Below are 26,127 nucleotides of genomic sequence, written 5' to 3'. Positions count from 1 at the left end.
GCAGGCCTCTGGCTTCTGACTGCATCACCGGGCCACGCCTGCCTGCTGCGCGTCGACGGTTCACACTCCCCTCCTCCCCCTCCACCTCCACAACTCCCACCACTTCCACACATAAACTCTGTTCTTAGCTCATCGAGGAGATGGAGAGCGACGCGCTGCTCGCCTGAAACTCAGCAAAGGCGCCGCTGGCAGCAGTAGCGGCGGCGGCGTCGTACTCGCCGCGGCGGACTAGCTCCCACCCGCCGACCTTGATCTCGCACGGCGGCAGCGGCGAGGAAGTTGCCGACGAGCACGGCAGGATGGCGGCGGCGCGGACGGCGGCGGCGGCGGCGCGTTCGTCAGGCGAGAGGCTGGCGTGGGCGGACGGCGACGGAAAGGCGGTCTGCGAATCGTCGAGCACAACCTGGAACAGCGACTCGATGGCATGGCTGTGGTGAGCCCGCACTATGTCGGTCGTCAAGTGCAGGCCCGGCGAGATGTTGACTTCGAGGAGCCAGAGTTTGCCGGTCTCGTCGACGAGGACGTCAAAACCAAGGAGCTCGAACGACCGCTCGCGGTGGCCGTCCGGGCCCCACGCGTCGAGCGTCTTCACCACTAGATCAATCATGTTGGCTCGCAGCGCTGTTGGTGAGAGCTGCGGCGTGTCCGGATACTCGGCCGCCAGATGCGCTGTGAGTTGGGCAAGCGACCACTGGTTGCCCGGAATGCCCGACGATGCGTACGATGCCGAGTCCTTCTGCACCTGGTGGTTGGTGAGGTGGATAAACCGGTCGTCGAGGTTGTCGAGCGTGTAGTCTTCAGTCGAGAACCGCAGGTACGCGTCGTCGAGCACAAAGACCGTCAGCGGGTTGAGCGAGGTGACGAGGACAAACTGGCGGATGTCAAACTTCTTGCCGCGGATGACCAGCGGGTTGCCCACGTACTCCTGCACCACAAACGCTGCTTCGGCGTGCGACCGCGCAAACTCACGGTTGACAAACTCCACCAGCGCCGCGCCGTCGTCAAACAGCTCGATGCCCACCCCTCGCGCCGCCGCCGCAGGCTTGACAATCCACACCTTGCGCTCGGCACCTCCGCCGTCGCCGCCGCCATCGGCCCGCACCTCGCCACCGCCGGCTACGTCCGGCACGGATGCTCCGGCCAAGCAAGAGTCGCCGCTCAGCGGGTCGTCGGTAGTAGCGGTAGCATCGGGCCCCGTCAGCGCAGCCAGCAGCGCCTCGCCGTCGTCGTCGACCGTCTCGCCGTTGACGCTCCCCTCGTCGTCATCCTCGCCCGTCGGGAGCGGGGCGCGGACAATGTACGACCGCGGCAGCAGCTCCCACGCAGCGTCCTCCCCGTGGGTGGCAAGCAGGGCCTCGGCCAGCAAGTCCTTGTGGGTCATCACAGCAGCAGTGTGGAAGTGGTTCAGCACCCGCCCCTCCGGCTCGCTGGCAAACCGCTCCGGCGACCACGTCCACTTGAGCGCCGCCGCCCGGCAGCCGCGCCCGAACCGCCGCGGCGGACACGGCAGCCACCCGCGCTGCGCCAGCGCTGCCGCTACCAGCGTGTGGTTCGATGCCACCTGTTCCACCACGTACTTGCGCCCGGTCCCATTCCACCCTCTCGGCACCGCCCTGCTCGCGCCCCCCGCCGTATCCTTCCCGGCCGCCGCCGCCGCCGCCATCGCCAGCGCCAACACCAGCACCAGCGCTGGCCGTGCACGTGAGGCTTGTAAGTACCGAGTCATCAAGTCGCAGCCAATTGCGACTCGTAGTGGGGTGTGGCTCGACAGATGGGCCATGGGCGCAAGTGCTTGACCCGAGTCCGCGCCACACTGAGCTCTGCACTGATACGGCATCCTCGTGGTATTGGCAGGCAGGTGGTGGCATCTTTGATAGTCAAAATCCTCGCGAGTGACAGGCAGTCGAGTCCGTCATACCGCTGCCCTCCCTCGCACGCGTGCGGATCTCCACTGTCGCCTACCTCCACAAGGCCTCCAACGTGCACCTCTTCTTGCGTTACAGCTATCGGTGCGGCATTTTCACGATCTGCTGTGCGTCGCATTGCGGGTTGTTAGTCCCGCAGCGGGCTCCTGCTCGCAACCCGCATCCAAATCAGTGCGTAATTGACCACATATTGACCGCATCCACGGCAACAACGCAAGCCAACGACGTTGACTCACGTAAGCTGGCGGCGGATCTGGTGACAACCATGTCCGTTTGGCAACCGCAGGTCTAAATGGTGCCCATGTGGGCTCTTCCATATGCGCTCAAGCGAACGCAGCCCAGCCCAGCAAAACGTCCGCATTGTGGGTCAGACGCGGCGCAAAAAGTGCGGCTCAGATACACGGGTGTTCGTGAAAGTGGTCAAGAAGCTTGCGGAAAACAATTTACCTGTCGATGAGACAGTCTTTTGGCGAGTCGAGACCACACCTCGCTCGCGCCAGTCTGCACGTGCGGTGACACTCTCCTTGCCAACCAATTACATACCCACTCAGTACGCAGATGCCTATTTCTCCCAACTTGTTCGCATCACCTCCCCACACGCTCCCCCTTCTCCGCTTTATCATTTGTACTTGGTAGATGCATGTTTCCTCGGTGAGGACCCGTATCGCCGGCTGGTCGCATCTGGCCAATGCATTGTGCAAGCCAAACGTTTGCTTGAACCATAGCGTGTGGCAATTTGGTCAACGTCAGGTCACGACTTGACCTGCCATGGCCGGTATGACCATGCCTCCCAGGGATATGTGGCCTTGTGCGTGTTATGCCCTCAGCTGGTGTCCTTAGCCGTTGTGAGCTTGCCACACTCAAGGGGGCTTTTCCTCCGCATTCCCCGCCTTTGGGGAGCGTTCCTGCCATCTTGCCCCGCACTCACCCAAAACGTTTGTGACATGTTGGTGCGGCATTATTGTTTTAGGCAATTGATCCGAGCGGAACACAAACGTCACTCGCCCATTAACTCCCCGCACGAGATGCCAGGCCTCTCCGTGTCAACCTCGACCTCGTCCACATCGCCCACGCCCGTCGTGGCCGATTGCCGATCGGCTGAGCCGTCGCCTGCGGTGGCGGTCAAGTCGCTCCTTTCCATGGGTACTCCCGCATCGGCTGGCTCGGCGACGTGTAGCTCAACCTCGCCGAGGCCGCAATCAACCTCGGCCTCGTCGCGTTTGAGCTCGTCAGAAGATGCTCGGACCAGCGATGAAGGCCCCGATCTCAGTGTTGTGGTCGCCATGCCCTCCAGCTCTTTGCGCGCGGCGCAAAACTCGAACGCGGCGCTCTCGCAGCTTCCAGCAGCGCCGATGAGCATGTCGCGTGCTGTCAACATGATCTCGCCGATGCAGTTTGGCGCAACCATGGGCATTCCTTCGCCGCTTGTCTCGCCGATGGTCTCCCCAGGCATCGGTGCGATGACGCTCATTTCTCCTCTCTCCCTTGCCACGCCTGCCATCCCCTCTCCGTATCCGGCCGATTCGTCGTCGGTCGTCCATACCCACTCGATGGCTGAGGATGACGGCAAGTCAACGCGCCGCCCGCTCGACGACGGCTACAAATGGCGCAAGTACGGCCAGAAGCACGTTAAGGGCCACGCGTTCCCACGCGCCTACTACAAGTGCTCAAATACCGAGTGCAAGGCCAAGAAGCAGGTCGAAATCCTCTCCAAGGAGTTTGATGAGACGACCAAGCAGCATGTCGTCAAGGAACATGTGCTCTACCGTGGCAAGCACTCTCATTCGCCACCGCATTCACGCTCTGCCCACCACAGTGCCACGGGCCACGCGTCGGCCCTCTCGTCTGCTTCACCCTTCTCGGTCGCAGGGGTGCACCTGTCCGCCTCCTCGATGAACCCGCAGATGCCGATGTCTTCCGCATTGCCTGCGCAGGCTCAGCAGGCCGCCAACGCTCAGGTGTACTACCAGCAGCTGCAAGCTCAGCAGGCACAACAAGCCCAGCAGGCGCAGCAGCAGGCCAATATGCAGTACCGCATGCAGCAGCAGCAGCAGCAGCAGCTGCTACAATTGCAGTTGCTGCAGCAGGCCCAGGCTCAAGTCCAGGCCCAGCTCCAGGCCCAAGCCCAGGCTCGCACTCAGGCGCACTCCCCGCCTCAGTTCCAAGCTCAGCAGCACATGCAGATCCAGGCTGGCCTTGGTGTCCAGAACCAGGCCGCACATGCTCACGCTCTCCAGCTGCACAACCACCACCAGCAGCACATGCACCCCAACTACAACCTCTCGATCATGTCGCAGCACCCGGCAAGCATCCCGCTGCCGTCCAACCCGCTGCCGTCGGCACCATACCCCGCCGTCGGTGCCAAGCGGACTCTCGATCAGTCCGGCGGCGTTTTGATGCCGGGCGTTGGCATGCCAGCAGCAAAGCGCGCTCACCTGCTTGACTCGACCGCCTCTGCCGCGTATGCCATGGCCTCGTCGCTAATGGCACCGCAATAACTATGTTTAAATTCTGAAGAGGGTGCGAGAGAAGTTTGCTGATGCCAAGGCCGAGGTCGAGGTGGCGCGCGCCGCGCTCATGACCGCCGAGAACGTCAACAAGTTGGCGCACGCCGAGGACCACTCCGGGCGCGAGAAGACGACAGCTGTAACGGCTATGATGCGCACGCTCACGGCGCACGACGTCAGGGCCGTCATGAGCGGCGCCGCGAGCGTCCTCGACATCAACTCGGTGCTCGACTTGGCGCTCGCGCCCGCCGATCCGGAAGAGCGGCGCCGTACGGCACCTCGCGCACCTCGCCCATGCTCCCAGGTCGGGTATCCTTCAGGCGGGCGTCTACGTGTTGGCCGCCATCACGTACAGGCGCGCCTCCCATCAAGCCATAGGCCAAGTAGGCGTCGCGCAGCGTCTGCCGGTAGCCTGGAAATCAAGCATCATCGCGTTGTTCACTTTGAGACGCGCGACAACGCGTCCGAACGACCGTACCGTTAAGGGTTAAAGGAGAACAACATCGACGGCCGCGCCCTTGGCCAGCGGCTCGGACTGCTGCGGGATAAAGGCGAGGGCAGAGGCGCCTGATGCTGAGGCGAGACGCGATGAGCGCTGCACACCGGTCGAGTTGGCGACAAAGGCACTTTCCCGCGCCGACCACTGCAACACAACCCGATGAAATTCGGGGCGTGCCGGGTCGCACGCGATGGCGTGGCCGAGGACGGCGCCAGCAAGCGCAAGGCCCGGCATGAGAGCGGGCGCCGACGGATCGCGGACGCCTGCTGCGGCTATGGCTGCGGTTCGTGTCGCGAGCGGAAGGGCAAGAAGGGCGAGGGCTGGCGCCACAAAGAGCTCAAAGGTGACGAGCGCCGAGACCGGATTGCCTGGCAGTGCAAAGGCGAGGACCGCATCCCCGGGCGCAGGCGGCGCCGCGTCTGCCGACGCCGGAGTCCGCGCCAAGGTGGCAAACGTCGTCGGCTTGCCTGGTTTGAGGCAGACGCGGCCAAAGTGGATGGAGCCCATGGTGGCGAGCAGCGGCTTGACCAGGTCCTTCTGGCCCATCGAGACGCCGCCTGAGGTGAGAACCAGGTCACCGTGCGCGGCGGCATGGGCGAGCGCGGCAGCGACGGCGGCCTCGTCATCGGCAACAATGCCGAGGTCAACAACCTCGACCGGGAGTGCGGCGAGGCGGGCGGCGAGCATGGGCCGGTTCGAGTCACGGATCCGGCCGCGAGGAAGCTCACCCTCGGTGCCGGCCTCAACAAGCTCGGTGCCGGTTGAAAGGAGGACAACGCGCGGAGCGCGGACAACACGCGGGGCGACGACGCCGAGGGTGGCGAGGAGGCCAATGTCAGCCGGCGTGAGGACGGTGCCTGCGGCGAGGACGGTGGTGCCAGCGGCGATGTCACATCCGGGCGGCCGGACGTCGGCCCCGGCCTGGACGCTGTCGAGGATGGTGACGGCGAGCTCGGGTCCATCGCCGGACCCGGCGTCGGCGACCTCAGTCCGCTCAACCATGACCACGGCGTCGGCGCCGGGCGGGAGCGGGGCACCGGTGGTGATGCGGACAACCGAGCCCGGCTGCAGGCTCGGCGGAGCCTCGTTGGCGCCGGCGACAACGTCGTCGACAACTGGATACGTGCCCGCGCCATCTGCGGCGACCACGGCGTAGCCGTCCTTCATCGACGCCGGAAACGGAGGAAAGTCGGCATGAGCGACGACGTCCTCGGCAAGGACGCGTCCAACGGCGGCCTCCAGCGCAACCGTGATGGTGTCTGGCGACGGGAGGCCAGCCACAGCGTCGAGCACAGCCTTTGTCGCCTCTGCCAGCGGGATCATGGGGTACTTTGACCCGCGGCGCGACGGCCCGGCGGCAAAGCACGGATCACTCGAGGCGTGGCCGTGGGAGTGGCCATGGGAGTGGCCGTGGGAGTGGCCATGGGAGTGGCCGTGCGAGTGGCCGTGGCCATGAGAGAGGCCATGGGAGTGAGAGTGACCGTGGCGGTGACCGTGACCGTGGCTGTGACCGTGTGAGAGTCTCTCTGCGGCGACGGATTTGGCGTGGGCCTTTGCCTCATGCGGGGCGATGCGGCTGCCATGACCGCCATCACCACCCCGGGCGAGATCAACGATATGACGAGCGAGGGAAGGACCGGCTCGAGACACTCGATGGCACCCTTTGGCGAGCCTGGCAAAGCGATGACGAGGACGGGATACCGAGCCGCGAGAGCGGCGACCGGGCGAGAGAGGGACCAAAACGGAGAGGGTGATTTCTCAGCCGAGATCATGTGCATGAGTGCAACGATGCCAGGAAAGCGCTTGCCGAGGAGAGGAGCCAGAGCCTCCGGTGTGACATCCCTTGGCGATGGACCAGTACCACCCGCAGTGACCACCACATCCACCGATCCGTCAGCCATCATGTCCTCCACAAGGCCTCCGATGGCCTCTTCATCATCGCATACCACATGCGCTTCATGGCCACCAACCACACAGAAGCTCTCACTCCACGTCTCGCTGCAGAGGAGGGCAATGAGGCCGGCACCCGTGGCGTCCCGGCTCTTTCCCTGGCTCACACTGTCAGACACGGTCACTATCCCCACGCGGAGTCGGTCTGTCATGTCGGGCAGAGGGCGGGGACTAGTCACGTGGTGGCCGTGGTGGTGGCCGTGGTGGTGGTGGTGGTGGTGGCCGTGGTGGTGAGCAGGCGGTGGCTCAGCCAAGCACACACATCAGATTGAAGTGGCTAATGTGGCGGAGGGGGATGTGATCGGCTGATGAGCCACCAGGGCTACCAGCCAGGGCCATCAGCTAGGGCCATCAGCTAGGGCCATCACCCATCACCCATCACCCATCACCCATCACCCATCACCCATCACCCATCACCCACTACCCATCACCCATCACCCATCACCCTCCCATCACCCATCACCCATCACCCATCCACCTCCCACCTCCCATCACCCATCACCCATCACCCACCACCCACCTCCCATCACCCATCACCCATCCATCACCCATCACCCATCACCCATCACCCATCCATCACCCATCACCCATCACCCATCACCCATCACCCATCACCCACTACCCATCACCCACCACCCATCCACCTCCCATCACCCATCACCCATCACCCATCCACCTCCCATCACCCATCACCCATCACCCATCCACCTCCCATCACCCATCACCCATCACCCATCCACCTCCCATCACCCATCACCCATCACCCATCCACCTCCCATCACCCATCACCCATCCACCTCCCATCACCCATCACCCATCCACCTCCCATCCCCCATCGCCCCACCGGCCACCAGCCGCCAGCCGCCGGCCGCCCATCCGTCCATCCCCCGTCCCCCTCCCCTCCTGACCAACAGAAGGGGGTACGACTTGACTGCAGTATGCTTGAGCCGACACCATGGGCGACATGGGACGAGTGGAATGAAGTTCGGAAGGACTGTTCTCCCGTGAACAGAGCTCTGTCACTTCTGCTCTCTCTGTCGTCTCGGCTTGGATGGCCCGTGGCCCGGTGCCTATCTCGGTCGAGTCCACCGCTGGACTCCTCCGCGCCCTGCTCACCACTGCCGAGTGGCCACTGAGTGGCACCTCTACCGACTCTGCGCTTGGAAATGATTCCATGACCAATGCAAAGAACGATGGCGATGTCGATGTGCATAGCGAGCAATTCGATGATCTTGATCAACAGGCTCTTGACATGAGTCGGCAGGAGGAGTCCGAGTCGGTCTCGGCCGCCGTCGCGTACGCAGGCAGTCATGGCTGGGCTCAGCGCTTGGAACTCGCCATGGCCATCACTCGCTTTGTCAACGGCACTACCGATCGCATCATGGGCGAGGCAGGTGCGTCCGTTTCTCGCGCTGCAAACTCGCTCGGCATTCCCATTGTCTGTGTCGAGGTCCGTCACGAGGCCACCCATCGCCACATGCCGGCGCTTCCGCAGCTCATCCACGCTGCACGCTGCGGTCTCGCCTGGCTCGCTCATCGCTACTGGAACACCCAAAAGGCGGCCATCGGGACCGAGAGGACGCGACTGACCGCTATGGTCACCCGTGCCGCCAAGATTCGCGCCCAGCGCATGCGTCTGAGCGACGGCGTCGTCCCGCCCGACGCCGTCCGCGGCCTCGACGAGCAGGAGCTTGACATGATCACCAAGATCGCCAAAAAGGACACTGCCGGCCTCCTCGGTGAGATTCTCTTTGAAAGCTTCCTCGTCATCACCGCCGCCTTTGCCTCGGAGCCCAAGCCGGCCAAAGTCTTTTGGTGGGACGTGCTCTACGCGCTGGGCCTCCGCGCGCCCTCGCTCATCCCGGACCTCTTCACCCGCTGCCTCATGCACATCTCCTCGACGCCGACCCAAAATTGGTCCCATTCGCGCGCTCTCCGCTGGGCCTCGCTCCTCATCCGCTCCAACTTTGCCGCTATCCTCCCGCTCACCCTCCTTCTCGAGCTCGCCGCCGCCCAGCCCACCCCCTCGTTCCGCAAGCTTGTCTCGCGTGTTGTCCAGCGCTCCTCCGCCCAGCTACCGCCTACTCTCGCCGCCCGCTTTGACGCCCTTGTCGAGATCTTTGAACTCTCTGCCGGCGACCAACCCCCGGCGCCTGTCCTCTGCCCGCAGGCGCCATCATCGTCGGCCTGGTCTCGGGTCTCAGTTGAAAAGTGGCGCCCGCTGCCGCTCGGCGCCCTACCCATGTCGCTCGCCAACCCCCCGCGCCGCGGCAATGTCACCCGTAAGTATCACGCCAGCGCCACCGGCCCGGCTACTCGCGGCTACGCCTCAATCCTTCTTGCGCCCAACCCACGCCCGTCCAAGCGTCGCGCCCTTTTGCCCCGCCCCCGCTCGATCGACCACCCTACCGCCCAGCCAGCCGACGCCGACACTGAGTCGGCGCCCCCGCCACCGGCAAAGCCGTCGGCGTCGGCTCTCCTCGGCCAGCTTCGGGTCATTCAATAACATCGCGTGCAGACGTCCTCTCCCTCACGCCACCTCGACGTACTTGAGCAGCTTGAGCGAGATCCACTTGTCGCCCCAGTATCCCGACTTGGACGAGATGACGCGGTTGGCCAGATCGTAGACCGTGAGCGAGCCCTCGACGATGGTCGAGTTGACGTTGCCCGGCACAAGCTCGTTCTTCCAGTACCCGGGCGTCCGCTCCGGCGCGAGAAACTCCATGATCCAGATCGCCGTCGCGTAGTCGATTGCCCCGCGCTTGGCGTAGAGCAGCTCGAGGAGCTTGTCGTACCGCCAAAAGATGGCTTCGCCCGTCGCCGCAAACACGTTGTCCCAGTACGACATCATCGTCAGCCGGTCCGCGGGCACCACGGCAAAGTTGGTGAGGAGCACAAGGTCCGGATCCTGCTCTTTCTGCGGGAAGAACAGATTGTTGCGCAGAATCGGCTGCGCCGCGAGGTCGGCCGTAAAGTTGGGAAAGAGAAAGTGCCCGAGCTCAAAGCCCTCTGCCGAGTACGGGTAGCCAGCGGCGGCGAAAAGGTCCTTGTTGAACGCCAGGTACGGCGAGTCGGCATCGGTGTAGTTCATGAACCGGGCGTAGAGCCCGTTGCGAAAGACGCCTGGCGGCGTTGGATGCGCCGTCAAAACGCGGCGTCTGGAACAAGGCCAGCCTTTTGCAGCTTGCGCTCCACATACTGGAGCGGATCTTCGGGCGTACCGTCCGGGAGCCAAGCCCCAGCCTCGAGCACCGCGCAGTCGCCGCTCCCGTCACACGCTGGGTAGAGGAACGGTGCACCGCGACGCGCGTCCACCACGTACGACACCAACTCATCCAGATCGCCAGCAACCTCGAGCGTCGACCGAAGAAGCAGCAGCGAGTTGAGCCCGGGCTGCTTGGGGTTGGCATTGGGCGCCCGGATCGTGTCCACCCCCATCGCCACCCCGTCGCCGTTCATTCCGGCGAGACAGCCGACCATGCCCGGCGCTGTCGCCGAGACAAGTGGTTTGGTCGCTCCACCGTCGTCTGGCGCGTACACAACAAGCGTGATCACATCCTGCAGCGTGTTGCCCGTCACCATCTGGTATGACCGTCCAAAGTACGCCTCTCCGGTGCTCGCCGTCCACGGGCCGCGGACCCCGATGGCATCGCAGAATGCTGGCGGGACAAAAAGAGAGCTGGTGCTCCCGCCTACCGCATCCAGCCGTTCGTAAAACCGGTCGTCGGAGAGCTGAACGAGGCCCAGCTTGCGCGCGAGCTCCTGAAGGGCAGAGCCCAGAAAATGACCCGAGAACACTCGAGCGGTGATGACATCAAAGCCAAAGTTGATGGCAATGAGCTTCTCAAGGCTGACTTGAGACGTCGTCCCGCGCTCGGCGGCGGCAACACTCGCTCCCGCCACCACTCCCTCCATCTCTTCCAGCCGAGAACGAGGAATGATGCCGGCGGCGATGGCGTCGTCAAAGAGCTTGACCGAGACCGAGCCGAGCAAGTGATCGACAACCTTTTCCAGCTCGACAAACAGGCTCTCATTCCAGTGCTTCATGACATAGTCCTTGGCCACCAACTCGAGCGGGAGGCGCTCCAGAAACGGACCGACCATGGCCTCGACACTCTCTCTTGCGAGATAGCCCGTGAGCCAACCGTACGACGTCGCGTTGCCCTCTACATACAGCATCGGCTTGCCCTTGCCCGTCCGAAAAATAGTAGCTTCCTTTGACTCGCCCATCAGCCCGCGATACCCCCCATACTCCTTCCGTCCCACAATGGCAAAGCCATCGCCGGCAAAGGCTGCTTCGAGCTGCTCCGTTGGCAGCAGTGCGCCTGTCGTCCCCTGCCCGCACGCAAGGCATATCACACACACCGCCACCACAGAAGCTACAGCTGCAGTTCTTTGTCCCAAACTAGCCAGCATATTCTCCTAGCCTTTGCGTAGATGGGTCTTGCTCCAAAGTGCCCGCCATGCTCCCATCACACCGTCATGGCCCCAAACGGAGGTCGTGTCCTCTCTCCGCGCGTGCCGCCGTCAGCCTTCCCTTCCCACCGAGCAAAAAAAAAACCCACCCCAAGTGTCGGTGGTGGCTCGGCAAAGTTGAAAAATATTTACCCTGGGGACAGACCAACCCATCTCTGGGCATGTCCTCACCCCACCATGCAACCATACACCCATTCTACACATTCCATCCGTCTTCTTTTGCCTCCACTCCCTCTGCTCTCCATCTTCTCGCCCTCCAATCCTCCCTCGCTCCCACTTGCTCCCTCTCCCAACCGATATAAATATTTTCCCATAACGCCCCTCCCCCCCCCCCCCCCCGAAACCCACGCATATCAATTATTGTTCCCCAGCTATTGATGAGCAAGCGTCAGCAAACGCCAATGCTGTCAGACGGCCAGCCACCACGGCCACCCACCTACCCACGCACAAGGCGAACCACTCCACCCTCTTCCCCTCCACCCCCCCCCCCCCCTCACCCTCCACTGACATAACGTAACTGGTGAGGAGAGGAAAGAGGCGGGGCCGGTATGTCTAACTCTCTCAATTGGGGCTCACGAGTGGTCATTGGTACGCTCGTGGGACCCAACTCGCGGCCGGGAGAGCCTTCGACGTCTTCGGTACAACTATGGTTCCTCTCAAGAACAGCAGCCAGAAAGGTGCTCATGTCAAGACCATTCGGTGCTGCGCTCCTGTGTGTCCCTCCGCTGGCATTATCGTCCAAACGTGGCGAAGTCTTCCTCGCCTACAAGTTCCGTGACTCGATGTTCTGGAAGGCGCTCCAGCTCAAGCTGACCATTGCCTCGTTTGAAGGCATGATTGTGTGCCAAGCTACGGAAGAAGTCGCATCTGAGCTGCGCATTCTACAGCAAGAGTACATGCCATGCTTTCAATCTTTCCTCTCGGAGCTCATGCAAGATCCTCACTTCCGCAAGTCGCTGGTGGCCCGGAGGTCCGACGTTCTTGCTGCTCTCACCGAAGACGCCTACGTCATCTCCATCTTCAAGTCGCTCATTCTTTTCCATGCGCGGGATCCGCGCACTCCTGCAGGTAACGCCATTGTCACCATGCGCATCCGCTTCGACTGGAAGATCGGTGCATTTGTCATTGTCACCAAAGACGCGACACCGTCGCACGCCAACTTCTCCACCCTCGCACAGGCCGTTCGCCTCTTTCGATCCGACTACATGCTTGTGACCGATGGCGAGGCCCAGTATGCCTCCATCTCGGGTATCCACACCTCGGTGGCTCACCCGAGTGGGGCCATCCACGAGTCGGGCGTCTCGGGCGTAGGCCCGCTCCACTCGTCGGCCTCGGCTACCGGTGGCGGTGGCGGCGGCGGCGGCGGGCCGGCCGGTGCCACTTCGGGCTCGGCTGGCGAGCAGCTGTCGTGCGGCCCATCGACGGGATCACTGGCTGGTGGTAGCTCGCTTACCCCGGCAGGTGGGAGCGGGTCCAACCGGCACATTCCTCCGCGCGGCAACGTTGACGTCATATCCAAGCTCTGGGCCTCCAACGGCATGGCAGCCACCCCCTCCCAGGGTAGCGTGCAGTCGGGGAATCTCACCAGCAATCAGTCGGCAGACTTTGGCGCTGGGTTGGCGCCACACCGAGCGCCGAGCTCGCGGTACCTTTCGGCGCCAGCAGGGTCGCCACTGGCAGGGCGAGGCTCCCCGCCGTCATCGAGCACCACGACGCCGACCGAGCCGAAGCGATCGCGGCTGCGGTTTTGGGAGTGGCGCAAGAAGCGCCGAGTTGACCCGAAGCCTTCTTCCGCCAGCGTCCAGGGCAGCCGGCTCTCGCCGCCTCCTTCAGTCCGCACCTCGCGACCGAACTCGGGCGGCTCAATCCATGAGCTCTTGCCACCGGCGCGGCTGCTGACAGCGCCAGCCGCGCCCGGCGAGACGCCACGCGGCCCAAACGAAGCTATTCGCGACGACCAAGCTTGCGACTGGACGTCCTGTCCGAGACTATGGGACTGTCAGCGGGCGGCTCACAGAGCGTCGGGCCCGATGGTGAAGAGTCGCGGACGATCTCCAACCGACTCGAGCACTGCTGCTCGCTGTTGGAGGCACCCGCGCTGGCCAAGATCACTATGGGGCTCACATTGCTCGGCAACATTGTGCGCGAGGTAACCGACTGGTCACTGCCGGACATCCACGCCATGTTTGCCGACTCGGGCATCATCAACATCCTTGTGGACGTCATGTGCACCCGTGGCGTCTCGCAAACGGTATTTCTTCACCTCCGCACCATTGTCTCGTCATCGATGCTCCTCATGGTCCAACTGCTGGACGTCTTTGAGCGCGCGGTCTTTCACTACCAGCCCGAGTCGTGTCTCGGCCTCTTTCGCTTTGTCAAGATGATGGTCGATCGCCAGCCGTCATTTCTCAAGCTCTTTACCTCGCCAACCAACCTTCGCATGCTCATCCGGATCTATGCCGAGGTCGGCACCCTCATGCACGGTATGAGCTCGGAGCGCATGCTTGTGACGCGGCGCCATCTCGGCCCGGGCGGCCCTGGGCCCGGCGGGCACGACGGAATTTCCGATCCTGGTTCGGAAATTGAGCTCGGTACAGTGAGGACGATGTGGACCGAGTCGGTGTCGGGCGACTTTCGACTGCCGTCGATGCGCGGATTTGGCCTCACTGGCCCCGGTGGCGACGACCTACCCACCTCGTCCCGTCAGTCGCCGCTGCAGCTCCCTTCAGGCCGGCGCTCGCCCCATCCACGCCCACCGGCCTCTGGCGGGCTCTCCGAGTCGGGCTCGTCACTCGGCGACATGCATCAAGCGCCCGAAATTGTGCCGGCGCTTCCGATCTCGTTTCTCACGACGACGCCGAAGCAGGGCACACCCAGCCGGCCGCGCTCGCCGCATCAGCGCAAACCCAAGACGCCCAAGCAGCGACTTCCGGCGCTTGTCATGGCCTCGGTCAGCCAGCAGGCGGTCAACGAGACTGGGGCGAGTAGCGCCTCGCAAGGAGGGCTGGCCGAGGCGACGTCGGGCTCGGGCCTGCCCGTCTCGGGCTCGGACGCTCAGATGTATGAGTCGACAGTGATGTCCGGGGACGTGTCGGCGATGCTCTCACTCGGGCCGCCGTCGACGCGGAGAGCACACGACACTGAGGACCTCGGCTTTGACACCAAGATCTCTGCTATGACCGAGCTCACTCTCCTCGCGCACAACCTCGGCCAGTCGTTTATGACCGCCGACCTCTCGGGCCTCATTGCGCACAAGCGAGAGCGGGTCCGCAACATGCAGGTGGCGGATCGGGTGCGGACGTTCAACATGCCTGGTGTGGAGCAGCGCGATGTGCACCTGGCCCAGCTGGTGGGCCACCCGCTTCACCAGCTCCGCATCGTCATTCTGCAGATCATCGAGGCCGTTCTGGCGGCACAGCCGCTGGCGGTGAGGTGGACGCGTGCGGTGAACGTGCTGTACATGGACGTGCTGCGACATGTCTCGCTCCCGGTCCTCCACAAGGACACTCATATGCTCGACCTCCTCCTGCGAGTCCTCCGCCCGCACTCAGTCTACGTCGAGTACGAGCACCGGGTCCTCTGGCCGACTGCGTTTGCGACGCTGTCGCTGCCCGCCAAGTCGCGGTCGCGGCGCAAGCTCGACCGCTTCGTGTGGCGAGTGACAGCCCAGCTCCGCACCCTCGCCGACCAGTCGCGGTCTGGCTGGATGGCGACGACGGCGCGGTTGGAGGCCATCGAGCTTCAGCTTCGCATGCTGCACATGTACATGCAGGCTTGCCGGACGCGGGTCATGGTTCCGCAAGTTGTCGACGTTGCTCTGGACGTTCTCCTCGACATCAAGAACTACCTGTTCTCGTTCGGCAAGCTGGTTCCGGACCGCATCTTTGTGGCGCCGGCCATGACTGCTCTCCTTGCTGTCTTTGGCGAGATTGGCTCGCGCAACACCCACCTCCCGCTCAACTCGATGCTGCTCAACATTCTGGTCCGCCGGCGCGACGAGTGGGACAACTGGATGTACTTTCGCTCGTTTGCCGGTCGGCTGCTCATTGACCCGGAGATTGAGAACGCGTTTGCCACCGTGCACGAGTCTGAGGGCGTTGTCGGCTCGGGGGTCGAGCGGTTTTCGCCGGCCAAGCTTGTTTCGTACCAGTGCGCGGCCGTCGACTACTTTGCGGTCATCCTCTCTGTCATCGAGACTCATATGTACCGGCTCCGCGACCGCGTGGAGAGGAGCGTCAAGCTCGCGCGCGTTCGCAAGTCGGCCGACGACGACGCGTCAGTGACGTCGGCCACACCGGGCGCATCGGCAGACTCGACCGCCCGGGTGGGCGGCCAGTCCCAGGCTCGCGGCGGTGGCAGTAGCAAGACTGGGGTGGCGGCCATTGTGGAGCCAGGCATCAAAGACGGCGGCTCGTCGAGTACGCTCTCCGGCTCTGGCTCGCCACTGACGCGGGTGACATCTGCTGGCGCTGTGTCGACAGGCGCGGCACTGAGCCCGAGCAGGCGCGGGATGTCAAGCTCTCTCTCGGCGGCGGCGGTCGGAACGTCGAGCCATAGTGAGAATGCAGTCGGAGTATACCCGGTTGGCGGCGGGGGCGCCACGGCAGGGGCGTCGTCACTCGGGGAGGAGTCGTGGGCGTCGATGGCGGACATGCTCAACTCGTTTATCCTCCCGATGCTCTTCCTCCTCCACCCAACGCGCGGTATTGCTGTCAAGGTCTTCAACACCTTTGACTCTGCGCAACAGCCCAAGCGCGCACCGCTGCTCAAGGCGATGCTTGGTCTTCTTGAGGCTTTCTTCCGGATTCCCGGCTTGCCGCAGCTCCACGACCCGATGTGGGTCGACGGCTACGTCACGCTTCACTACACGCAGTTTGTCAAGCTCTACCACTCTTCCGAGGTCGACACAATGTCGATGGAACTGTGCAAGGGCCACTTGCGCATCCTGCGCATGTTTGCGCTCCACAAGAACGAGGCCATCATCCGCAAGTTCTACCAGCTGCGGGTGGTCGACTTTCTTGCCCGTGAGATTGACGTGGAGCAAAAGGTTGCTGACATCAAGCAGCGGATGCGGGAGAAGACCAACGGCCGGGTGAGGGCCCGCTCTCGGAGCGGCTTATTGGCCACTCGCTGCAGAACATCGGCTCATCGTCGGCCGCCGGAGATCCGGGTGGCTTTTTGCAGATGTCTGGCACGGCGTCACAGATGTCGTGGGACAACCGCGAGGACGACGAGGACATCAACAACGACGGTGAGCGATATCATCCCGCTGTGGCATGGGTCGGTGGGCCGGCACGCCTGGATGCCCGCACCTCGCGCTCGGGCGCGTCGTCCGGCATGAGCTCGGGCTCGGGCTGCAGCGGGGACTGCAGTGGCGGCGGCAGCGATAGTAGCGATGACTACGGCTCTGGCTCTAGCAGCTCGCGGTCGATGTCGTCGAGAAGGGCGTCGTCGTCATGCAGCTCTTGTGGCGGGTCGCAGCTTGCACCGCGGCCGCGTGGCTCGCGGCGGAGCTCGCGGCGGAGCTCGCGGCGGAGCTCGCGGGCGTCTTCCCGACGGAGCTCGCGGCGGTCGGCTGTAGCATCATCGTCCTCATCGTCGTCGGCGCGGCGCCGGACGAGCTCGCCCAGCGGATCGGGCTCGTACTCGAGCCAAAGCTACTCGGGCTCGCTCTCGGTCGCGTCCGAGGAGGCGCGGCAGATTGTCATCCCGGGACTGTTTCTGGCTTCAAACCTGACGCTCGATGGGCAGGACGTCCGCGGGTCGGACATTGTGCTGGATGTCAACGCGCAGAAGTCTGACCGCAACCTCGACGTGGTGCTCGACGACGATGTGGGTGGCGCGGTGGTCGGCGTAGAAGACCCGAAAAAGTCAGCGCCGCGCTCGCACCACGCGCCGGGCCTCGTTGAGCAGGAGGAGGCGCTGTCGTCGGAGTCACGGTCGACGTCGTCGCTCGCTGTGCCATCTCCGTCGGGCGGATCTTACTCGTTTACCTCGTCGTCATCGGGTTCAGTGACCACCTCGGTCTCGCCGTCGCTCACGCCGTCGCTCTGGGAAGACGCCAACTCGTCGGAGCTGGAGGACCGGTGCGTGTCGCGAGACTCGAGCTCTGCGCTTTCCGAGTACGGTGAGAGCAGCAGCGAGGGCGCCGGCGGAAGCGTGAGTAGCAGCAGTGTGTGCAGTAGCAGCATCAGCAGCAGGAGCGGTGATGGTGGTGGTGGTGGCGGCTTTGGCCTTGGCAGTGTCCGCATTCCGGGCCTCAAGTTGACTGCGGACCTCACGGTCGACGCGCGGGCTGTGGTGGGCCGTGACGCGGTGGTCAAGACGATGGCTCCGCTTGGCGGCGGCTCGCTCAAGGTGAGCCGACAAGGAGACGCCGATGGGGCAGTGCCCGGACTGATGCTTGACTTTGGTGAGGCGCCTGTCTCAGGGCCTGTCATTGGGGTGACACAGCCGACGGTTCGCGACATGTCTGTGAGGGCATCGAAGCGACGGGTCTCGTCCGAGTACGGTACCGAGGACGAGTATGACGGATCGTCAGCCACGTGCGGGACCGAGGCCACCTCGTCGATGCGGGTCCTGGGGATTGGTGGCACCGAATCCGGCTCGTCCGGCTCACCCATATCAAGCGCAAGTAGGCCGCGTGTATCGGTGCACGCGGCGTCTGGCCATCGCAATAGGGGCCGGCGGAAGAAGCGGCGGATGCGCGAGGCATCACTTGGGTCGCCGAGCCCGTCGGCGGCGGCCGGCAAAGGGCTTGGACGGCGGATGGTGCAGTTGAGCTCTGGGACCCAGGCATGGACGTCGTCGCGGCAGCAGCGCGGGCTGGAACGGTTTGCGCAGGTCGATCACGGTGGACCGGACACCAAGTTCCAGCTGCTGCAAGACCAGCCGCATGTGCTCCGGACGCTGGAGGACTACCTGTCATGGGACTTTTCGCTTGACGCGGACGCGTACTACAAGACGGAGCGGAACAACCGGAAGCTGTACCACGACGACGGGATGCACGTGCTCATTATTGAGCTGCTCATGCTTCTCATTCTGACGGAGGACGACAAGCTCGAGTCGCTGTACACAGATCAGTTTCCGACGACGTACAAGAAGCTCAACGTGCCGTTCTACCTGCACATGCACATCAACTACCCGGACAACGCGTCGATTGTGCCGCTGCTGATCAAGGAGACGCGCGAGCTGGGAGCCGGGGCGATGCGGCTGCTGAAACTTCTCTGCACCTCGCTCTTTCCGGCGCACTTGTACGAGATGGGCGAGCGGCTTGGAGCAGGAGCCTTTGGCTTTGTGTATCAGACCAAGTTTGGGCCGACGGGAACCAAGCTGGCGGCCAAGGTGATGACGCTGCCGCGGACGGTCCACGACCGGTGCGTCCTGCATGACATCTTTTCCGAGATTGTGATTCTGGATCGGCTGCGGCACGACTTGCGGGCGTCGCATGTGTACGACTACGGGGTGGACGGCAACAACTACTGGATCGTGATGAAGCGGTACACGATGTCGCTGCGGGAGTGGCGGCTGCAGCAGAAGCTCCGTTTCGAGGAGTCGTTTGGGGTGTACCTGTATCTGTACTACGAGACACTCAAGGTGCTGCGGCTGCTCGAGGCGCACCGGGTCAACCACTACGACATCAAGTGTGACAACTTCCTCGTGGAGGCACGGGATCCTGCGTCTGCGTCGTCTGGGGCGCCCGAGACGGTGCTAGACCAGCTCTCGGAGCTGCTTGCGACCGGGCGGCCGTCGGTCAAGGTGGTGCTGGCCGACTTTGGCGAGTCGAAGGCGTTTGCTGAGGGCGAGTCCGCGTTCACCAAGCGTAACCGCGGGACCGAGTACATCAAGTCGCCGGAGATGCTGACGATGGCGTACGCTGACGAAAAGTCGAAGATCAAGGCGTCGTACGAAAAGTCTGGGGCCGGCGGCGGGGCCGGACCGGCGTCGGACGTGTGGTCGATCGGGTGTCTTCTCTTTGAGCTCCTCACCTCGGAGTACTTGTTCTGTGATCCGTACAACCCCGACAACTGGGGCGAGTTCTACTACCGGGTTACGACCGAAGGCGTGGAGCTCATTGCCGAGGAGCGGGCGGCGCTGGTAGATCACAACAAGGATGTGCTCGAGTTTTTGGAGTTTGTGCTCCAGCGCGATCCCAAGAAGCGGCCGACGCTCGCTGAAGTCATTGTCAAGTTTGAGGCGCAGCTGCTGCCCGTGGCAGCGGCGTGGGTGGCGAAGCACGGGAAGAAGGTGACGTCGTCGTGGAAGAAGCGGGCATCGCGGGTCAGAGGCAGCGGATCGGGCAGCTTTTCAAGACGCGGCTCTTTGACCGGTCGGTGACATCGGCGGGAGCAACGGATGGACAGACGTCTGTGATGATGAGCGGTGGCGGATCGGTGTCGGCCACTTCGGTGTCTGCTGGCGACGGTGGCGCGGGCGCGATTTCGAGCGCGATACTCGGCGAACAGCCTAGAAGCAAGGGCCAGGGGACGAGCGGGGCGAGCAACGAGCCAAAAAACCACGTGGCGGAGCTATGGTACGACAAGGCAATCACGCGAGTGACGGACGAGCTGTATGTGGCATCGTCGCTTGTGGCGGAGGATCTCGACGAGCTGCTTGAGCTCGGAGTGACGCACGTGGTCAATTGCTCGCCGACGCCGTACCGGACGCGGCTGCAACTGAACGTGTTAGAGACGGCGCATGTGGTGGAGGGCGAGGGCCAGACGCTGGCCAACGCTTTCACGGAGGCAAGCGGCAACACAGCGGCTAGTGCGTCGTTTGAGCTTGCGTCGTCGATTCCGCTCGTGCAGGAGTTTGTAGACTCTGCGCTGCGACACGGGGCGCGTGTGGTGTTTGTGGCACGCGAGACGGTCAACTCGCCCGCGTGCGTGATGCTGATGGGGTACCTGATGGTGTCGCGGCACATGCCGCTGTATGAGGCGTTTGTACTCGTGCGCGAGGCGCGGTTTGTGTTTGAGGCTGAGAGCAAGTACATGCTGCAGCTGAAGCAGTGGGAGCAGATGCTGGCTCAGAAGCAGCGGCCGTCGTCACCGCTCTCGCAGTACCAGTGCCTTTGCGGCGGTAACGTGCTGTCTGTGGTGGAGGACGGGCGGTCGAAGGTGGTGACTTCATCGTGCGCGTGCACCATCGAGTCATCGACTCGGTCGTCGTGCCCCAACATCGGGTGCGCAGACGTGCTGACCGAGATGCAGACGCTGCACGAGTTTTCGGCGCGGCAGCTGCAGTGGCGGTTCATCACCTCGGCCGAGCTGCACAACGGCCTCGGAACCAACGTGGAGGAGTTCAACCCGTTTCTCAAGGTCTCGGACATGCTCAAGCACAAGGTCATTCCCAAGCTCGAGTGGTCGATCTTCAAGTGCCGGACGTGCGGCATGGTGACGCACGCTATGCGGCCGCAGAAGGGCCTCATCGCCGTTGTAGCCAACCTTATCGTTCCACCCGACGAAGACAACACGCCGGGCCAGGCCGTCGACCTGCGGCTGCGGCAGTGGGTCCATCTCTCGCGGACGCGTGTGTAAACAAGCGTGAGGGCGTGTGCGGGAGGTGCTAGCGGGCAAAGTCGGTCTCGATCCAGCGGCGGAAGACCTGGAGGACGAGCGAAGCGTCGCTTCGCAGCTCGCGGGCAAAGAGACGCGAGAGAAGCGATGGCTTTGTCGGCGGCAGGGCGGCGACATTGGTTCGGGCCTTGCGGGTGTGCGAGTAGCGGCACGCCGCGCCGTCCGGGCAGACGGCCTTTTGGCGGCGGTTTTGGATTTGGCCTTGCGCAGGTGCGGGCAGAGGACTCGCGAGGGGTCATGCAGGTACGGGCAGGTCTCGCCGTTCTTGCACCGGCCGCGGGCAAAGAACCGACAGAGCCGCGCAGCGCGACGATCAGGCTTGGCCTTGGCCTTGGCGTCAGGATGGCATGCCGACACAGCGTCGGTCTCGGCCTGACAAGCAGGAGATGCTCCCGGCAGGGGCGGCGAGTGGGCAGCTTGAGCCGAAGCCGAAGCCGACGGCGATGTCGAAGCCGACATCGATGCGTACGAGTATGAATACGCGTGATCGACGACTGCGGCTGACGGCGAGGAAGAGGAGGATGACGACGAAGCACCGTAGCCAGCCACAAGCGACGAGGCAGATGTTGCGGGCGGTGGGATGGTTGCAGGCGGCGGCGGGTTAGTGCGGGTCGAGCGGCGGCGGGTCCGGATTTTCTTTCTCCGCTTGAGCGGCGGGTCGTTAGTGGAAGAGCTTGATGGAGCCGAGGGGGCGCGCCGGCGCTTCCGAAGCTTGCCCGTGTGCGCGTCCAGCGGGAGAGCGCCAGTGACCTCAGCCTTCTTCTCTGCCGCCAGCTTTGCAGCGATGTTTGCCCGCGTTGGGAACCGCTTCTTCCGCTCTGCAATCCAAGCTGCGATTTCCTCCTCATCGGCCTTGGAAGCCAAAGTCGCGGGTGGCTTCGAGCTCTTGGCCTCTAGCGGCGTTTCGGCAGGCACTGACTGTCTCGTGCCCGTCTCAACTGGCTGCCTCCCAGCTGAGCCGCTCGAAGGCGTGACAAGCGCAGACCATGGACGCACCCCTTCAGGATGCGTGTGCCAGGTGTCCATGGTGGAGGCTGAGGGTGAGAATAGTGAGGTGGAGAGGGGTGGACTGGTGGCCCGCGGGGGGGGAGGGGGGCATGGGTGGGGGAGGGGGGAGAGGGGGAGGATGGATGGATAGTGATGGTGATGATGGTGATGGTGATGATGGTTGCGAGGGTGATCGTGATGAAATATGTGGACAGGGATGGTTGCAGTAGGGAGGGAAGGGATGACGGTAGGAAGAGAGGCGGGGGAGGGAGATGTGTGTGATGGGATTGCAGATGATGTTTACGCGTGTGGTGTGGTTGTTGTTGTTTTTTTCGAGCGATCTGTGATCGGACGACTCCAGATGCAGAAAGAGTGGCCACGAGCGATGGGAAGGACATGTTGTGGGCAGAACACACGCACATATCGTCTATATGCGTGATAAGTGTGATGAGTAGAACGAGTTGGTGTGTGTGGATAGAGTGTGGCAGGAGGCTGTGGAGGACCATCCACCCATGATCCCCTTCCCCCCTGTACCATACCAGTTTCCCACAATTTGTTCGTTGCCTGAGTGGTGGGCGTTGCAGACAGGCGATGAACAGACTGCCAGTCGGTGCGGTGGGCAAGGTGGGTATGAGCAACCAGATAGCTGGCTACTACTCTCTGACTGGACAACCATGTCGTACACGTCGTACGGTTCGAGCTACACCACGGACGAATGGGGTATGTGTGGCAAAGGGGGAGGGGGAGAGGGAGGGGGTGTGGGTGGGTGGGGGGAAGGGGGGAGGGGGGGGCGGTGACTGACTGGTGCGGCTGTCTGTGGCTGTGGTGGGGATGGTGGTGGGGATGGCGGGGATGGTGTTGATGGTGGTGATGGCGGGGATCGATGTGGTGGTGGTGATGATGATGATGGCGGGGATCGATGTGGTTGTGGGTGGCAGACATCGCGGACGATGTCGAGCGCTGCGACTCGCAGTGGGAGGTCCATTCCGAGTTTGCCCGCGACGGTGTGGTGGTCCGGCTTGCTGACGCCGATGACGCCGTGCTGGAGGAGGAGATCGCTCGGCTGGAGGAGCAGCTGCGCCGTGGTTTCAGGGTCATTCCCAAGCCTGTGCAGTACGACGTCGAGGTGGAGAAGGTTAGGGTCCGCGTTAACAAGGGCGCGTCTTACTCGAGCCGCAAGAAAGCCATCCGCGACTACATGCGCCGCCAGACCGAGTGGGAGCCCGCGGTGATGCACAGAGCTTACAAGCTGTGGTGCGACAACGCGCGGCATGTGTATGACGACGTGAGCGATGAGGGTCGGAGCAAGAGCAAGAAGAAGAGCAAGGGGAGCAAGAAGAGCATGAGCAGCAAGAAGAAGAGCAAGAGCAGCAAGAAGAGCAAGAGCAAGAGCAAGGGCAAAAAGGCCAAGACCAAGACCAAGTGAGGACGGGCGCAGTTTGTGTAAAAGCGATCAGGTCAACGGCTACGTCTCCCGTGCCAGGATGTAGAGCGCAGGCTCCAGGATGAGGTCAAGGCCGAGCGGGAGCCCAAAGGCGCAGGCAGAGCGGCAAAAACGGAGGCCAGCATAGGCCGGAATGGTGGCGAGGAGGGCAAAGCCTGGACGCTGTGCCGGTGAGGCAGCTGTGATGAGGTGGGTAAAGTTGTCCCACGAGGTGAGGCCTTCGGTCTTGGAGTACATCACGTTGGGCGCCGATTGGCCAAAGAGCGAGACACCGGTCATGGCAGCATCGGCATCAATGTGGACGGCAAGCAGAGTTGAGGGCGTTGCTGCGGCAAGAGAGTTGAAAGCGGTGAGCGCGTCGCCGCCCGGGTAGTTGTGGGCCGAGATGTGGACCATGAGCTGGGCGGCGGCGGCCGAGGCAAGGAGTAGCGCGGCGAGGGCGGCGCGGCCGAGGCGCGAGCCGGCGAGGGCCCAATTGTAGCCAACAGCGGCAAGGGCGTTGAAGAGCGGGATGACGTAGAAGATAAAGCGGAGCTCCTTGTGCGGAAGCAGAGAGTAGAGGGCGACAAAGACAGCCGGTGGTAGGGCGAGGCGGGCGACGAGGGAGCGCGGCGCAGCAAAGGCAGCGAGGATCATGCCGGGTAGCGCGCCGAGGAGCGCCTTGGGCAGCGCCCTGGTGACGTACCAGTGCCACGGCGAGGTGCCCCACTCGGACGACTTGTTGAGGACGGTGTTGAAGTGGAGAACCTCGCCTTCGGGCCAGAGTGTGCGGCGCCAGAATCCCGAGTCGACGGCGACCGAGGCGACAATAGTGGCAAGGCCAACGGCGATGCCGAGCGTCAGCGTCGAGGCAACCGGGCGGCGGTCGACAAGCCAGCTGAAGAGGACAAGCGGGCCGAAGAGGCCAACGATCTCGGCGCGGAAGAGCGGGATGACGACGGCAAAGGCGACGATGAAGGCGCGCCAGGCGCCGGCAAGCCAGGCGCCGAGTCCGAGGTTGACGATGGCGAGTGCAAAGACGTTGGGCAGCGTCCGCGACGCGTAGAACGTCATGTGGAACTGTGCGGCTGTGACGGCGAGCATGAGCTTGCCCGTGCGGCGCGAGCCGGTGGCCCTTGCGAGGCCCTGCGCCGCCACCAGCCACGAGAGCCAGACATAGCCGCCAAGGACGGCGCGGACCGCGATCTGCCAGGCCCAGCCAACGCCCGGGCGGGCGCAAGCCGCGATGCCAGGCAGGGTCTCAAAGGCTGGCGGGAGGAGCGAGACGAGGGAGCAGAGGCGGAAGGGGGCGGCGAGGGCGATGGGGCCGGCAAAGGTCCGAGGGACGACGCCGGGGAAAAATATGTGATCAAATTGTGAAACGTTGTACGCCGTGGAAAACAGAGGTCGACCCCAAACGCTCACAAGGTCATGGCTCGCATGCAGGTTGAACGACTCCTCGACTTTGGCATAAGGCGCGCGGAGGAGCGCAAACACAATGGCTGCAGCAAGAGCAAGCGAGGCCGCTGTAGGCCAGAGGGAGAGCCATCCGTCTCGCGTTGCCATAGCAAGGCACTCGGTGGAAGGGTGGCGACGAGTGGGGAGGGTGGTGTCCGGGCTGAGCTTGGCTGACTGACTGGGCTGAGCTCGGCTGGCTGGCTGGCCTCTCTCCCTGGCATCGTATGCTGATCGCGTAGTGCCGTGTCTGGGAGGGAGGGGGGGATGGAGGCAAGGGTGGCAGTTTGCAGTTTAGATGATGTTGACTAGGCGCTGGAAGTACTCGGGGTGCTCGGATTCGTCCATGTCGTGGAGGATGGACATGGCGGCCATGAACTCGGTCTCTGAGATGAAGCCGTTGTGGTTGACGTCGGCCTTGGCGAAGAGCTCGCGGGCGAGCTCGTTGGCGTCCTTGGACGTCTTGATGGCGTTGGCGGAACGGAGGATGAGGAACATGCGCATGACTTCGGAGAAGGAGAGCGAGCCGGAGTGGTCGGTGTCCCACATGTGGAAGGTGAAGCGGGCGGCAGACTCGGGCGCAGACATGGCGAGCTTCCACAGCAGGAACTCCTCGCACGAGACGACGCCGTTGCCGTCAGAGTCGATGGCGTTGAAGAGAACATCGATGTTGTTCTCAGTAAACTCGGACTGATACGCCAGCACGTCCTCCTTGGTCATGCCGTTCGGGTACTGCGAGATGAACATCTCGGTCAGGTGCCTCACCGTGTCGCGCCCGCGCTTGCCCGAGTCATCAAAGCCGTCGTCCTCGTGTGCGCGTGCCGTGAGCCAGCGGTACACTGCCACCGACGAAGCCAGCGCAGCGCCGGCACCTGAGCCCGTGCGCAGCGAGCAGTGATCATCCCGGTTGTCGTCGTGATCCGTGCAGTGATATCGGTCCCGATGTCGTCGTCATCGCAGCCACCGTCGGTATTCACCATCATCCACCATGAGTCCCCACACCATTCAACACTCGAAAAAAAACCCCCATGTCTCCCAATTGCCCAACTCACCCTTTCATCTACTCTTTCTGCCTCTGTCCCCACCACCTCCTTGCCCACCTCCCCTGACCGTGCCTCCCCCTCACCACCACGTCCCCACCACCTCGTCCCCCCCCCCCCCCTCTCCACCTCGTCCCTCACCTTGTCCGCCCCCCTCCCTCCCTCCTTCCCGACACGGCACCTTACCCAGGAGAACACCCCATGACTTCCACCACGGCCAAGACTTGTTCATACTCATACTCTCGCGCGTTGGGAGGTAATGGAGTGGGGTGTACCCACTGCCCCCCCCC

General features: G+C 63.4%; 11 protein-coding genes across 12 annotated transcripts; 5 read left to right on the top strand and 6 right to left on the bottom strand.

Annotated features, from left to right (window-relative positions):
* Nucleotides 1–106: 106 nt before the first annotated feature.
* On the bottom strand, nucleotides 107–2,559 carry AMSG_08860. 2 transcript variants are annotated; one of them, XM_013898952.1, is made up of 2 exons: nucleotides 2,469–2,559; nucleotides 107–2,030 (listed from the first exon to the last, which is right to left on the bottom strand). In XM_013898952.1, the coding sequence occupies exon 2, from the start codon at nucleotides 1,835–1,837 to the stop codon at nucleotides 125–127; it is 1,713 nt and encodes a 570-aa protein (XP_013754406.1). In that variant the 5' UTR covers nucleotides 1,838–2,030; nucleotides 2,469–2,559; the 3' UTR covers nucleotides 107–124. The 2 variants fall into 2 exon arrangements, with proteins under 2 accessions (XP_013754406.1, XP_013754405.1); XM_013898951.1 differs by having other exon boundaries at nucleotides 107–2,559.
* On the top strand, nucleotides 2,406–4,930 carry AMSG_08859 (WRKY transcription factor 1). Its single transcript, XM_013898950.1, has 3 exons — nucleotides 2,406–2,475; nucleotides 2,896–4,701; nucleotides 4,831–4,930. The coding sequence occupies exon 2, from the start codon at nucleotides 2,951–2,953 to the stop codon at nucleotides 4,421–4,423; it is 1,473 nt and encodes a 490-aa protein (XP_013754404.1). The 5' UTR covers nucleotides 2,406–2,475; nucleotides 2,896–2,950; the 3' UTR covers nucleotides 4,424–4,701; nucleotides 4,831–4,930.
* AMSG_08858 (gephyrin) lies at nucleotides 4,920–7,099 on the bottom strand (the record flags this gene model as incomplete). Its single annotated transcript, XM_013898949.1, has 2 exons — nucleotides 6,546–7,099; nucleotides 4,920–6,303 (listed from the first exon to the last, which is right to left on the bottom strand). Exons 1-2 carry the CDS (start codon nucleotides 7,031–7,033, stop codon nucleotides 4,920–4,922), a joined length of 1,872 nt encoding a protein of 623 aa, XP_013754403.1. The 5' UTR covers nucleotides 7,034–7,099.
* Nucleotides 7,100–7,814: 715 nt separating this feature from the next.
* AMSG_08857 (uncharacterized protein) lies at nucleotides 7,815–9,501 on the top strand. Its single transcript, XM_013898948.1, has one exon. It carries the CDS (start codon nucleotides 7,933–7,935, stop codon nucleotides 9,385–9,387), a length of 1,455 nt encoding a protein of 484 aa, XP_013754402.1. The 5' UTR covers nucleotides 7,815–7,932; the 3' UTR covers nucleotides 9,388–9,501.
* AMSG_08856 (uncharacterized protein) lies at nucleotides 9,367–11,316 on the bottom strand. Its single transcript, XM_013898947.1, has one exon. The coding sequence runs from the start codon at nucleotides 11,295–11,297 to the stop codon at nucleotides 10,026–10,028; it is 1,272 nt and encodes a 423-aa protein (XP_013754401.1). The 5' UTR covers nucleotides 11,298–11,316; the 3' UTR covers nucleotides 9,367–10,025.
* Nucleotides 11,317–11,871: 555 nt separating this feature from the next.
* Nucleotides 11,872–12,864, top strand: AMSG_12208 (uncharacterized protein; the record flags this gene model as incomplete). Its single annotated transcript, XM_013899030.1, has 2 exons — nucleotides 11,872–12,765; nucleotides 12,819–12,864. The coding sequence occupies exons 1-2, from the start codon at nucleotides 11,906–11,908 to the stop codon at nucleotides 12,862–12,864; spliced, it is 906 nt and encodes a 301-aa protein (XP_013754484.1). The 5' UTR covers nucleotides 11,872–11,905.
* Nucleotides 12,865–13,347: 483 nt separating this feature from the next.
* On the top strand, nucleotides 13,348–16,698 carry AMSG_12207 (uncharacterized protein; the record flags this gene model as incomplete). Its single annotated transcript, XM_013899029.1, has 1 exon — nucleotides 13,348–16,698. The coding sequence occupies one exon, from the start codon at nucleotides 13,348–13,350 to the stop codon at nucleotides 16,696–16,698; it is 3,351 nt and encodes a 1,116-aa protein (XP_013754483.1).
* Nucleotides 16,699–20,921: 4,223 nt separating this feature from the next.
* On the bottom strand, nucleotides 20,922–21,958 carry AMSG_08854 (uncharacterized protein; the record flags this gene model as incomplete). The annotated part of the gene is made up of 2 exons (XM_013898946.1): nucleotides 20,922–21,107; nucleotides 21,158–21,958. 2 exons carry the CDS (start codon nucleotides 21,956–21,958, stop codon nucleotides 20,922–20,924), a joined length of 987 nt encoding a protein of 328 aa, XP_013754400.1.
* Nucleotides 21,959–22,577: 619 nt separating this feature from the next.
* AMSG_08853 (uncharacterized protein) lies at nucleotides 22,578–23,383 on the top strand. Its single transcript, XM_013898945.1, has 2 exons — nucleotides 22,578–22,639; nucleotides 22,858–23,383. Exons 1-2 carry the CDS (start codon nucleotides 22,594–22,596, stop codon nucleotides 23,343–23,345), a joined length of 534 nt encoding a protein of 177 aa, XP_013754399.1. The 5' UTR covers nucleotides 22,578–22,593; the 3' UTR covers nucleotides 23,346–23,383.
* Nucleotide 23,384: 1 nt separating this feature from the next.
* Nucleotides 23,385–24,908, bottom strand: AMSG_08852 (ALG12 protein; the record flags this gene model as incomplete). Its single annotated transcript, XM_013898944.1, has 1 exon — nucleotides 23,385–24,908. One exon carries the CDS (start codon nucleotides 24,906–24,908, stop codon nucleotides 23,385–23,387), a length of 1,524 nt encoding a protein of 507 aa, XP_013754398.1.
* A 169-nt stretch (nucleotides 24,909–25,077) lies between these two features.
* AMSG_08851 (uncharacterized protein) lies at nucleotides 25,078–26,108 on the bottom strand. Its single transcript, XM_013898943.1, has 2 exons — nucleotides 26,024–26,108; nucleotides 25,078–25,669 (listed from the first exon to the last, which is right to left on the bottom strand). Exons 1-2 carry the CDS (start codon nucleotides 26,073–26,075, stop codon nucleotides 25,092–25,094), a joined length of 630 nt encoding a protein of 209 aa, XP_013754397.1. The 5' UTR covers nucleotides 26,076–26,108; the 3' UTR covers nucleotides 25,078–25,091.
* Nucleotides 26,109–26,127: the final 19 nt, after the last annotated feature.

The sequence above is a fragment of the Thecamonas trahens genome, assembly GCF_000142905.1.
Source record: "Thecamonas trahens ATCC 50062 unplaced genomic scaffold supercont1.49, whole genome shotgun sequence".
Lineage (NCBI taxonomy): Eukaryota > Apusomonadida > Apusomonadidae > Thecamonas > Thecamonas trahens.
The sequence above is the reverse complement of the archived record's forward strand: the minus strand, read 5'-3'. Positions and strand labels throughout refer to the sequence as shown.

Coding starts and splice junctions, on each gene's coding strand:
- AMSG_08860 (XM_013898951.1), bottom strand. CDS start 1,837: ATGCCGTATCAGTGCAGAGCTCAGTGTGGCGCGGACTCGGGTCAAGCA.
- AMSG_08859 (XM_013898950.1), top strand. CDS start 2,951: ATGCCAGGCCTCTCCGTGTCAACCTCGACCTCGTCCACATCGCCCACG.
- AMSG_08857 (XM_013898948.1), top strand. CDS start 7,933: ATGGCCCGTGGCCCGGTGCCTATCTCGGTCGAGTCCACCGCTGGACTC.
- AMSG_08856 (XM_013898947.1), bottom strand. CDS start 11,297: ATGCTGGCTAGTTTGGGACAAAGAACTGCAGCTGTAGCTTCTGTGGTG.
- AMSG_08853 (XM_013898945.1), top strand. CDS start 22,594: ATGTCGTACACGTCGTACGGTTCGAGCTACACCACGGACGAATGGG. Junction 22,640..22,857: donor CTACACCACGGACGAATGGG/GTATGTGTGGCA, acceptor TGTGGGTGGCAG/ACATCGCGGACGATGTCGAG.
- AMSG_08851 (XM_013898943.1), bottom strand. CDS start 26,075: ATGAGTATGAACAAGTCTTGGCCGTGGTGGAAGTCATGGGGTGTTCTC. Junction 25,670..26,023: donor GTCATGGGGTGTTCTCCTGG/GTAAGGTGCCGT, acceptor GCACGGGCTCAG/GTGCCGGCGCTGCGCTGGCT.